The 12,787-nt window shown below is 35.0% G+C and overlaps 1 protein-coding gene across 3 annotated transcripts; it reads left to right on the top strand.

Annotated features, from left to right (window-relative positions):
• The first annotated feature begins 8,349 nt into the window (after window positions 1-8,349).
• LOC107858889 (uncharacterized protein C683.02c) lies at window positions 8,350-12,446 on the top strand. Of its 3 annotated transcripts, none has more exons than XM_047409364.1 (6): window positions 8,455-9,035; window positions 10,080-10,221; window positions 10,817-10,908; window positions 11,086-11,188; window positions 11,829-11,912; window positions 12,042-12,154. In XM_047409364.1, the coding sequence occupies exons 1-5, from the start codon at window positions 8,736-8,738 to the stop codon at window positions 11,900-11,902; spliced, it is 711 nt and encodes a 236-aa protein (XP_047265320.1). In that variant the 5' UTR covers window positions 8,455-8,735; the 3' UTR covers window positions 11,903-11,912; window positions 12,042-12,154. The 3 variants fall into 3 exon arrangements, with proteins under 3 accessions (XP_047265318.1, XP_047265320.1, XP_047265319.1); XM_047409363.1 differs by having other exon boundaries at window positions 11,785-11,912; XM_047409362.1 differs by lacking the exon at window positions 11,829-11,912 and having other exon boundaries at window positions 8,350-9,035; window positions 12,042-12,446.
• Window positions 12,447-12,787: the final 341 nt, after the last annotated feature.

Below are 12,787 nucleotides of genomic sequence, written 5' to 3'. Positions count from 1 at the left end.
CATGGAATTGATAAGACTTGCATCATATAGCATAATCTAAGCAATCTTTCACCATCATTGGCCAATAACATCCCATACTTTTTTAAGTGAAAGTGGAGCTTTGGTCCAGGATTATGTGATCCACAAACTCCTGAGGGTGCTTTTTGCTAAGCTTGAGTTATTTCTTCCTCCGCCAAGAATCACAAGAGTACCCTCTTAAAAGATCTTCTATATAACGTGTTCTTATAGTAAAGAAAGTGAGGTGCATGATGATGGATATCAGTCCTTCTTCTTCTATCCTATGAAAGTATTCCATAACACAAGTAGCCAATAACAGATTATCGTCAATCTTCCTTCACAACTTTAGAAACAGCGATGAGATGCTTTACCTTGTTTTCTACATATTCATACTCATTTGATTGTGGTACTACCCATTTTTGGAAGATTGTAATCCATTTTTGATTTGGAAGAGTTAGGATTAAAGTTAAAGTAGCCAAGGCGCCAACTTACTAATTTTCTTCCTTGGCATGTGCTAGAGGGTTAATTCTCCAAGGCATACCATCAGTATCTGAGCATAACCATGATATGAGCATAGCTCGAGCTTGTTTACTTCATAGCTTCCCAAGAGATGCTTGATCACTAATTGAGAGTCACCAATATAATTGCAATTGTTTTATGTCGACCACCATTTTCAATCCAAGTATTTGCACTTGATATTCAACAACATTGTTAGAGAAATAATTTTTAGGGCAAAAGAGTATAGGATAACCTCTCTTTATAGAATGGAAAACACTAGAGTAGCACCAGATCTACTTTGGTATGCAATACCATTAAAGTATATCTTTAATGAGGGTCAAACTTTAATGACCACTGCATCCTCATCAGAAAGTTTATTGATTAGTTCCCAAAAATCAGGTATTGGATAGTCTGTTAAGAAATCTACTAATGCTTGTCCCTTAACGTCCTTTTAATGGATTTACACAATCTCAAATGTTGAAATTATAGGTATTACCTTGCAAGTCAGCTGCTAAGGATTGGATTTGACATCATAATATTGATAGAATTTGCTCTAGTCACAAGATGAAAAATACGAGCTTGAAAGTATTGCTTTATTTTTTGGATTGAGAAGACCAACGCAAATACAACTTTTCAATGAAGAATAATTTAACTCATTTGGTGCCATTATCCTGCTCAGGTAGTAAAGGGAGTTCTCTTTGCCTTGGCTATTTTCTTGAGCCAATAGTGCTTTAACTGACCTTACTTGTGCTGCAATATAGAGTATCAATAGTTTTTTATATATAGGCACCACAAGGACTGGTGGCTTCATCAAGTATGATTTGATAGTTTGAAAGGCCTTACTATAAGCTTGGTTCCATTCAAAAGGGCCACCCTTCTTCATAAGATGGCTGAACGGTTGACACTTTCTAACTTTATTTGAGATAAACATTCTTTAGTATGCTAGCTTTCTTTGTAGACTTTATAACTCATGAATGTTTCGTGCCTCGGACATCTTCAAAATTGTATCAACCTTGGCTTGATAAATTTAAATTTCTCAGTGTCGTATAATGAAGCCAAGAAAGTTTTCAGAAGTAACTTTAAAAGCATATTTCAATGGGTTCATCCTAAGTTGATATCTTTGGATCAATTCAAATACCACTCTCAAGTCTTTCAATTGGTCGCTCCTCTTTTTTGACTTCACAGTTAAGTCATTTGAATAACATTTGATATTCTTATGTAAAAAGTCACCAAATATATTCTGCATACCCTTTGATAAGTGGCACCAATGTTGTTCAGACTGAAAGGCATCACTTTATAGCAATAAATACCTTAAGGCGTGCGAAATGCAGTGAGCTCTTTGTCCTTCCTTTGATGCTATGCGGATTTAGTTATAGCCGGATAAACCATCCATGACGGACATCGCCTCATAACTAGTGGTAGCATCAATCATCAACTTTGGAATGAGGATTGAAATACATCATTAGGACATGTATTATTCAGATCCTTAAAGTCGACACAAACTCAGATTCAACCATTATTCTTTTGATCTAGATTAGATGAGTTTGTTTACCTTATTTTTAATCAATAGAATCAAGTCTGGTCTAAAACACCTTTGGGCTTGCTTAATAAGAAAAGCACCATTTTTGACCGCCAACTGATGGACTACCACTTTTCAATGTAAGTTAAGCATATCTTTATAACTCCAAGTAAAAATATCCCTATAGTATTTGAGTATGTCCATATAAGCAACATTTTCATCTATTTCTAGAAAAGCGCTCAGGTAAGTTGCTCTTGATTCTTCGACAGTGCTAAAATTAACCTCCGTTAAGGGATCTATTGTGGTTTTTACTCCTTCTTCAAGTTTTTTGGAAGTATTTCCAGCATCTTCCTCCACTTGAGGGTCATCTTTATTAATATATATGATAACATTTGGAAATACCTTCCAAGTATTTGTCAACCTTCATTTGAGATAAACTATTGTTCTCATTATGGATTGTAATATGATATGAAGAGACTACAGGTTCTTTATCTTTCTCATGTTCCTTGATATAAATAATAGTATGAGTCTTTGCCTTTAGAACTTGTTTACATGAAACCACAAGTTCTGTTTTTCAACTTTTTCTCGATAGAATCAAATGTTGGAAATTCTTCTAGACTCTGTGTGAAGCAAATATTATCGTGCCTTAATAGCTTCTTCATTGCTTGTTATTCTTCTTCTTCTTCAGTGGATATAACCTTTTGAACACGGAAGTTCTTGCAGTTGGTTTTCTAAGTCGATCAAAGATAGAAGGCTTTTTTGTTGCAATAGACTCTTTTTCCACAGTTATGTAATTGCTAATTGCCCTTTTTATGAAGATGCGAGTCGGCGGTGGTGGTGTGCACTCTAAGACTCTACGCGGTTACCTGGTAGTAGTTTCTGAAAGGAGTTTTTCAAACTTTGAAGACTTATTAGGATTATATCTAGTCCTTACAAATCATTTGTAAGCATTTAGATTTAAACCTTTTTTTGTACGCTTCATAGAGAGTGTCATATTTTGTGGCAGATTTTGAGGTTCAAATTCTCTAAGTAGCCTTGAGGACAAGTTAGTTGCATCAATCCATTTGATAGATAGAGTTATCCCTCTAGTACAATATCTTAGACACCGGATGAGTGATTTTCCTCTTTCCTCACCTTTGGTGCATAACGGAGCACATGAGTTGCCTAATTTTTCAAGGATGTGATGTTCACTTTAATCGAAGTAGAGAGAGGTTTCTTGATGGCAACTTTTTCTACAAACACCTCGACTTTCTTCATTGTGTGATCATTATACTTAGTTGTTGTGATGACATCAACCTTTTTCTCCTTCATGACATAGTTCTTCAAGTATAATTGTGCATCTGCAAAGTGTGATTCAGCTTCTGCAAATGACTTATCATCAACAAGTATCATTTTTCCACTCTTTCTTTAAGATGCTTTAAGCATTAAAAGTAGGGGGCGAAACCCAAGTCATATAAAGCAATATGTCGTATAAAGTTTTGGCATCAATCATATGCATCAATAGATTTAATTGCAAATTCTCCATATGGACCTCTAACTTGATAGATTGTATGGCCCGCCGACCCCCTTAATTGAACATTTGGATCATCAAACGACTTTCAATAAGCTCATCAATTGTTATGCCAAGTTTCATCATTGTGCAAATAAGCAATTTATTGATTCCAGATCCCTGGTCTATCGGGATTCTATTTATCTTCTCCCCTAGAACATGACTCACCATATACAAAGGACGATTGTGTAGCGTTTCACGAAATAGGATATCATCCTCTGTAAAGGTAATTTTTGTATCAGATACATGTGTTTCTTAGAGAAGAAGTCCAATAGGCTTTTCAGAAGATGAAGGAGGTTCTATGGATGAGCTTTCATCCTTCACTTATCCTTTGCCAATGTTGAAATAAGATGCCTCAATTTTGACTTGGGAAGTCTTTGCACAGAACCAACTCGATAAGAATTCTGTAAGGGTGTGCATTGGTCGATTTGGTTCAATTTTATTTATTATCGGTTAGATTTATCAATTTTTAAATATATTAGACCAATAACTAAATCAATAGGATATTTTTTTCAGCTTTTGGTTTATCAATTTTTAGTCCTTAACGGTTTAATTTTTTATTTAACCGATAAAAAAATACTTATAAAAAAGAAATAGTTGTAATTGACATGAAAATAAGCTGAATCTTATTGCAGCCAGAATCTTACAAATGTGTTTTAATTTACAAAAATCTTTAAGTTTAAACTGGATGTTAGTTTAGGAAATTAAATGAATTTGTTTGTTTGAAGAAATTATATATATATATATATATATATATATATATAGAGAGAGAGAGAGAGAAAGAGTTGGAGTAAAGTAGTGATTTAATATATTTTTATTGGGTTATTAGTTTACCAATATCCCAATAAAAAAAAATCAAAATAGAACTAATAACTCAATAAATTTTTAAAAAAATTATTAAAAAATCATTAAATCAATAACCCAATAACAATAAACCAATAACATTTTTATCGGTTCGATTTATTGGTCGGTTGAATTTTTACACAATCCTAGAATTCTCCCAAAGTCACTGAATATCGTGGTTTTTGGTGGTAATGCTCCACTATCTTCACCCTCGTTAAAAGCTCAATTAATTTCTACTTTCTTGATTTTCTCACCATCTCCCTTCTAGTAAATTACTCGGATGACTCTTTTCATAGACTCGTTCTACTGTGTCTTTGCCTAGTCACTAGAATCCAACCTTCATCATCACTTTCATCGATTGGAGACTTGTCAGGCTCTAATGGCTCCTCATTATTCTCTTTGAAGTTGCATATTCGAATTGGATGGAGCAAGCCAAAATTAATGGAGATTTGATGAGAACTAGCCTTCTCATCATCAAGCATGGTCTTATTTTCATTGGCCATTTCCATGATTTTGTCTTTGAAGACAAAACATTTCTCAAGAGGATGATCCACAAGCCTATGATATTTGTAATAGTTAGGGATATTAGCTCTTCCAGCTTAGTCAGGCCAATTCATCTCTAGTATATCAATGAGCTTCAGATCAAGAATTTTATCAAAAATTTTAGACATATTAGAATCAAGGAAGGGGTATTCCTTTTCCTACATCTCATTTAAGGCCAACTTATAATTTAGACGTGCTTGAGAAGAAATTGTCTTCACGCTTTGCTTCTTGCTCACCTTTGTGGTGAACTTCACAGGAGGTATGTTGACATTCATAGATTTTTTGTTGTCATTTTTGGGGACAAACTTGCTCTATATCCTAGGTTCCTTCTTATCCTTTTCCTTTCGAGGATCATGGATAGACGCTACTCTTTTTTAGGCAGAAGAAATGCTCAATTCCTTGTCGTGAGTACGAGCAGTCAAATATTCAAAGAATTTTGGCTTGATGCCTTGTAAAATGTAGAGAAGCTTCCACTGCATCCCTTGGATAAACAACTCTATTGTAGAAGCTTCTAATTTAGGCTCGCATCTTTTCATTGATTGATAAAGTCAATAACTGGCTCATCTTTTTTATGAGTATTTATGAGCTCCACCATGCTCATAGTACACCTCGTGCTATAGAAGTGATTCGGGAACTCGCGCCCCAATGCTCCCTCTTATCAACAAAATTGGGCTCGAGGTTGGAGTTCTAATCGAAAGCATTTCCTTTTAAGGAGTAAATAAATTGCTTGACAAGATAATTACCATAGGTTCCAACATTATTATATGTCTCAACAAAGTGCACGACATGTTGCTTGAATTTTCTTTGCTCTCAAATTGTTGAAATTTGGAGGGTTGATAACCAACAGATATTCTAAAGATATCAATCCTTACAATGTAGGGCTTGTCATATGTTAGGGAGGATTTGGTGGAAACCTCAGACTTATCTTTGAGGATTTCTTCGATGAGCTCTTTCAATTGATCAATTAGGATCATTCCCTTATAATAAAATGACACTTCCTTAGTACGTGGTGCCTGTTTCGTAGGATGATCTGTCTTATGAACTTCTGGACCTTTTGTTGCATGGATAGAATCTCCTTCTGTTAAGCCTTCCATTCTACTCACTAACTTATCAATCTGATTATCTTGATTTTGCATATATTTGGTCAAACCTTTAATTGCCTTCGCCAGGTTCGCAAGTTGCTTCTTCATAGAGAAGGCAACAATCACCATTGCTTGCATAATCATTGGAAACATCAGAGAGTAGCACGAATTATCGCATACATTGATCTTTGAAGTGCTTAACTTATGCGGTATAGGTGAATATCATCCATTGGTTGATTGACCATCATTCTTTATGGCAGAGATTTTTGAACTAGAGAGTTAAAAAAAGCTAGTCTTCTTAATTTTTCCTACCATACTGCTTCTTTCTTTTGAAGTACTTATAGGGTACCTTTCTCCCTTTGGGTTTGAAGATCCAAAATCAGAGTTGATACATACGATATTTTATGTGTTTGTTGACCTAACATGCTAACCTTACTCCTTTTAACGGCTACAAGTCTTTCAAAAGTAATACCAATGATGCTTTCTACTTTAGTGGAGAATATGGATTTTACAACCTTGGAGGTAGTTAATTGGAAGTTAACTTTCTTGGAAGTTATTTCAGTATTCTTGTACTTTGATGTTGGAAAAATTGAGATGGGAGTTAAAGATGGTCTCACAGGGCGTGCCAGATCAATTTGTAGATAATAAAACTCGAGTCAAAAAAATAGTAATCAAGATAAGAAAATATCGTAACAATTGTTTTATTTAATTTCAAATATGTGTGTTATAATCTCTATGAATCCTCTGATTCGCCTTTTCAAATGTAAATTCAAGGGTCTTCGAGCTTGATCTTAAATTTGATGAATTTGAATTTGATTTGTGAACTTGATGAATTTGGATTCATAGGCTTTTGTACTTGATCTTGAATCTTCATCTTGATCTTGAGTTGTGTATGAACTTGAATGCTTGATTTGTAACTTGTAGAGAAATCTACAACATTTGATCCATGAGCTCTCTCTTGCTTCTTGTTGGTATTCTTGATCCCCTGTTCTGAATTATGAGACTCCTATTTATAGTTGTAGGAGGAAAAAGTTATGGTTGATACAAACTCTTTCCGGCCAATCATATTAAATTGACATTGTCATTTTTTATTGGTTGGAACACATCAACTTATACATGTGATATATTTTCATTGGTCTTGGATTTGATTACCATGTTGTATCATTTTGATATGTGGCCCAATCCTATTGGCTCCTTCAATTGACTTGACATGCCACATCATTCGATATATGGTATCAAATTAAACTTTTAGAACAAGATGACATCTTGGACTTAGCAAAGTGAATTATCATTTATAACCCAAATTAATGGGATAACTCAATAAAAATTGAACTTTAATTAAATTCATATTTATTTTGAACTTAATTAATTAATTCAATTATATTTTTGTAATATTTTATTTAGGCTAATTTATTTAAAATTTATACGATCACAATAGACAGTAATGAACATTCACCATCTTGACATCCTGCTTTTGCCAATTCATACGTTATAATTTGAATTTTTATTATTAATTTTAACCGTAATAATGATTGTTTTATTATATATTAAGCCTTAAACCAGCTTGATCAAAATCATATGATTTACCCTAAAGTCAATTTTTGTAAGAGATCATTAATGTAGAATATCACTCTATATGTCTTCATGGAAAGTAGTACCCAAAAAGTCCAATATATATATATATATATGTTGGTTTCCCAAGATATTCTCACAGCCGGTAGCCGTGAGACTAATCCTCCGTTCCACGGTTAGCGCATTAAGCGGTAGAAAATTGGCCACAGAGTTTTTCTCCATTCACCAGAGGTGGGAATCAAACCTCCAACCTCTTGCTTAAGGGGTGAGGTGGTGTCAATGTATATACTACTAGCAGATGATGCTTGTGCTAGGCACGGACCCAGCAATAATATAATGCTATTTCAATATTTAAACTTGTATTTTTAATATCGACATATATAATATCTTTTAAAAAAATTGTATGACTTGATCTCTATTGTCATGTATGTATAAAAATAACATGATCAGTTTGATCCTGAAACATATATGTATAAATCATTTAGGGAATAAAGAACTCAGAGGTTCGAGTTAAAAGGATAGTGAGTTGGGTTCTTATATGAGACAATTTTAATTAATTGGGATGAGTTAAAAATTAGTGGGACAAGTTAGTGATGTGGATAGTTTAATTGGAGGCATGTGTAAATTCTGATATTTTAAAATCTGCTTAAAGAGCCATTAGTAGTAACTAGTAAGTGGCATGAAGGTTCATATTTGATCACGATAAGGGCATAAATAGGCTCAGTTATTAACAGATGAAACATTTGAACTATTTCTAATAGTTAGATGAACTTTTTCGCTCTCTTTTTTTGTTTTTTTTGAAAAAAAAGAATCATATGGGGACTAAACATGAAATATTCAATACTTGTGGACCGTCCGACAATTTAACTCGTTTAAGTTTATACCCGAATCCGAGAACCCATGGATGTTGGAGCGGTCCGAAATCAGGCCGTAATGTGTAATTTGGGGTAATCCAAAACCTCACAAAAACCCTCATCTTCAACTTGCAGCCTTACTCATTCAACCTTGTAGCTGCAATCAACTATTAATATTTACTTTAATGTCGGAACTCGAATTGATGAGCGGTCGGGGGCTTTGAAAATTAGACTCGAATACCCTTAATTTAGCCTTTCATTGACCAAAGCAAGAGAAAATGGTGAGCGAAAGGCAGAAATTAGCTCGAAAGAGATACAAGGAAGCTAATCCAGAACTGTTCCCCAAGCCAGAACCAACTCCACCTAAATACCCAAACAAGAAAAAGAAGAAGAATAAGAAGAGTGCGTTCAAGAAGAAAAAAGGAGAATCCAAAGATCCTAACAACAAGAAACTTTCATTTAAGAAGCATCCTTTTAGAGTTGCTGGTATGAAGCCTGGTGAAAGCTGTTTTATATGTAAAGAACAAGACCATATTGCTAAGGATTGCCCTAAGAAAGCTGAATGGGAAAAGAATAAGGTAAGCTTTTTGTTCATTTTTTCCTGTATATTTTTATTTGCGTTTTGTTATTATCTACTTTTCTTTCTTGTACTTGCGTGCGTTGGACTGTTTTTTCTTGAACCGGGGGCTAATCAGATATAACCTCTCTACTTCTAAGGTAGGGGTACACTCTGCCCACCCCGGACCCCTTACTGGGTATGTTATTCTTGTTGTATTTGTATTGAAATGTTCACGACTTCCCATTTTTCTGGTTCATGTGCTACTGTGCTGGTGCTTATGATAGTTAGAGCTTATTTTGTGAGACCATTCTGTGGCATCCGCGACTCTAGACCAGTAGGAGTTATTGTAATGGTGCTTGAAATGCTAACAAAAATGTCATAGAGGATGCTCTTTATTTTAAAAGCACTCCAGAGAAAGTACCTAAACTACAAGAAACAACAAATAAAAAAAAAAGACAACAGATAGTAGCAAAACATAAACTGCAACAAAGCAATATGATTGCAGATGCTCTTTAGAATAAATTATATGAAAAATGCACTGAATCTTCTGTTTAACTCTGTCTCCATGGTGTAGTCATTTCAGAGTTTGGCTGCTAAAATTGTTAGATTTACACCAAACAGATGAAGCCTATATGAACTTGATGCTCCATAACTAAGAATATATATATATATGTATGTATGTATGTATGTATGTACGTACGTACATACGTGTACGTACGTACGTATGTATGTATGAACTTCTAAATAACCCTTTACAACTTATAATATTACCTAACACCACCCTTGGTTGTCAGTCCAGCCTCCGCCACTCTTAGTTCCACCAACTTTTATTTCCAATAAAACATTGGAAAATGACTTAGCAAATGATTTTCTTGTGAAAAATGTTTCCTTTCTGACAAAAACATTTGAAGTCATACCAAACATGGCCTTTGGACAGAACCTATTTTGTCTTGACTTGTTATTTGACTGCACAAAGTTATCCAAGATGATGTTTTGCTACATTAGAAGAATATTCTTGCATCAGACTGACTTATGCTGCTTTGTTTGATATGCGTTTGTGAAGATATGTTTGCTTTGTCGCCGACGCGGTCACAGCTTGAAGAATTGCCCCAACAAGGATGATGAAGTGGTGGATAAGAAGTTATGTTACAATTGTGGGGAAACAAGTCATTCTTTGGCTAACTGCCCCCATCCACTACAAGATGGTATTTTGCCTTTGACCTTATCTAATAGTATCTCCTTTTTTTTTTCATTCCGTGGACAATCTATTTTCTTTTCCTCCTTTTTTGGGTGCATACATTTCTTCAGGTTTTGAGCTTTTTCTTGTATTTTCATTGTTAATTCCGATACTGGTCCACCATTTTCCATGTACCCTGTGTATCAACTTAGCAATGCACAGTATGGAAGTGTTAAGCATTGAATAATTTAGGCTAAACTACTAAATAAGTTCCTTAACCAACTGATGGGGGCACGGTATTGGTGAAATACTATATTGTTGTTTCGGCCAATCGAACTCCATTAACCCATACTTACGAAATAGGAGTTGACCTAAATTACGTCAATGCCGAGTTGAAAAATTAGTTTCAGAATTTCTTTGGTGGAGACAAAAAGAGTATATGACAAGAATTAGCATATGCAAAATTGGGTCTATATCTGTGCTATTCAGATTGAGTTGAGTTGCTTTCTAAGGGTCCATCAAATTCGATCAAATCTAACAATATTATCTCTTCTATAAGGAAGATTCTTCTTGTTACTTTTCTGTTAATTTTTGTAAATCATGTTGTTTTCTTAATTATGCAGGTGGAGCAAAGTTTGCTAGTTGCTTTATTTGTAAAGAACAAGGTCACTTGAGTAAGAATTGCCCTAAAAATACTCATGGCATATACCCAAAGGTACATATATTTGATTGGCTTCAAACTTCAGTTTCAATCACTTGACATCTACCTTCTGATGCTGGTTCAATGCCTTCCTGTTTACTCTATCAAACTGAGTTCATTTCTAAGAAGGAAACTTAGAGACATTAACTTACAGGAGGTTAGAAATTCAAGTTTTTGATGACTTTTTTGCAGGGTGGTTGTTGCAAAATTTGTGGTGGTGTTACACATTTGGCAAGAGACTGTCCTAATAAAACCGGCAAAGCTTCAGATGCGGCCTCTGGTAGATTTAAAATTTGTACGTACCGTATAATCCCATTGTTCTCTTCGATGCTTCTAGTTTTTCCTTCACATAAGGAAAAATATATCAAAGATTTTTGCTGCCTGTGTAACCTTTTGTATTCCTATCATTTTTACATATTGTACTGTCATTGCACACTTTTGGCTCTTTAACGTCTTAACTCATATGCTACCAATTCACATGTTGACACTGTGTAACGTCTTTGTTATTCAGTCTGGATCATGTTTTGTCATACCTAAACATTTTGCCCTCAAATGTAGAAAATTTAGCGGCTGCATATGAACTTGACAAAATGATCACTCGTTCTCTTCTACTTTTTCTTGTGTATGGCCTAGTCTTGTTTATTCTTGACGGTATAAGGACAGTGCGATAATTTTGTCAGAAAAATCCTTGCTTACCCTCCTTCTCAGTGGAACAGGTTTTGGCCATGGCACAGCCAAGCCAACTTCTTTTGGTGCAGAAGAGAATTAATTGAGCTACAGTTTGCCTGTTTATCATATTTGTTCTAATTAAAGGCCTCTTATCACAGAACTCTGGTTTCCTTTCAGTATGAAGACTGTACCTTCTCATGTCCTCGTTAATACACTCCGTAGGTTCCACTTTCATGAACTGTGTGTCAATTTTTGCAAGGAAGCAGTGCATTTTGTTGGCTTGTGTGGGAAATTGTTCAGAGGAGATGTTTCATGTAGGAAGTGGCTGACGTGCAAATAACTTGGCGGATGTTAGTGTGCTCTTTAATTGATTCCAAATCATGCTCTCGTAGATTGTTTTTAGGTCTCTGTTAGTGTAGATTTGGTTTTAACTCCTGTACTTGCCTCTTTTTCTATAACATTTCCCTTGTTTCTGACAGCTCAATTTGAAGACCGGCCGAGGGGACAAGTTACCAAATTCAGCAGTGGGGATGATCTCGAGGATGACTTCAACATCATGGCAGAGGAAGTTAAGGAAGACGGTGATGCTAAATTAAAGAAGAAAAAAGAACCTAAAGTCGTAAATTTTGTAGGATGAGTGGATGTCCAGAAGAACTGGCGATCCTGGAAAGTGCAATTTATCGGTTTCTTGAAACTGCTCCATATGTCTTGTCCAACAACTGCAATCTTGCTTTCAGTTTACATTTGCAACATTCTTTTCTCCTTTAGTTAACGAGGATGTTGGATATAAAATACGCCAGAAAATTAAATCACTTATGACAAATTGCTCGAGAGTTGCTGCTGAGAACCAGCTAATGCCTAATGGTGTCGTTTGAGTATGACCGGAAAAAAAAAAAGTAGTAGGAATATCTCTAGACCTTGTTTCCCTATTACAGGTCTATTGAAATCAGTCTCTCTATCCCACAAGGTATTGGTTAGGTCTTAATATCTCCTGACCGCACTTGCGGGATTATAGTGGGTATGTTGTTTTTGCATTCTTCCCAGTTTTACTTCTGCTGACCTAGTCTTTCCTAGCAAATAGATGTTGTACCTGGCTGTACCACGTATTATTTATATTCCATGAGAATCATCCTTGCTGTCAAATTCTTCTAGTTAATAGTAGTATAGCTTATATTTCAGTTTGTGCTTAGCATTCACCTATTTTTAATAATGTTACGTAGAAAAA

The sequence above is a fragment of the Capsicum annuum genome, chromosome 3 (assembly GCF_002878395.1).
Source record: "Capsicum annuum cultivar UCD-10X-F1 chromosome 3, UCD10Xv1.1, whole genome shotgun sequence".
Classification (NCBI taxonomy): Eukaryota; Viridiplantae; Streptophyta; class Magnoliopsida; order Solanales; family Solanaceae; genus Capsicum; species Capsicum annuum.
Note: the sequence above shows the minus strand (reverse complement) of the source record. Positions and strands in the feature narration are given on the sequence as shown.

Coding starts and splice junctions, on each gene's coding strand:
- LOC107858889 (XM_047409362.1), top strand. CDS start 8,736: ATGGTGAGCGAAAGGCAGAAATTAGCTCGAAAGAGATACAAGGAAGCT. Junction 10,222..10,816: donor CCCCCATCCACTACAAGATG/GTATTTTGCCTT, acceptor TTAATTATGCAG/GTGGAGCAAAGTTTGCTAGT. Junction 10,909..11,085: donor CTCATGGCATATACCCAAAG/GTACATATATTT, acceptor ACTTTTTTGCAG/GGTGGTTGTTGCAAAATTTG.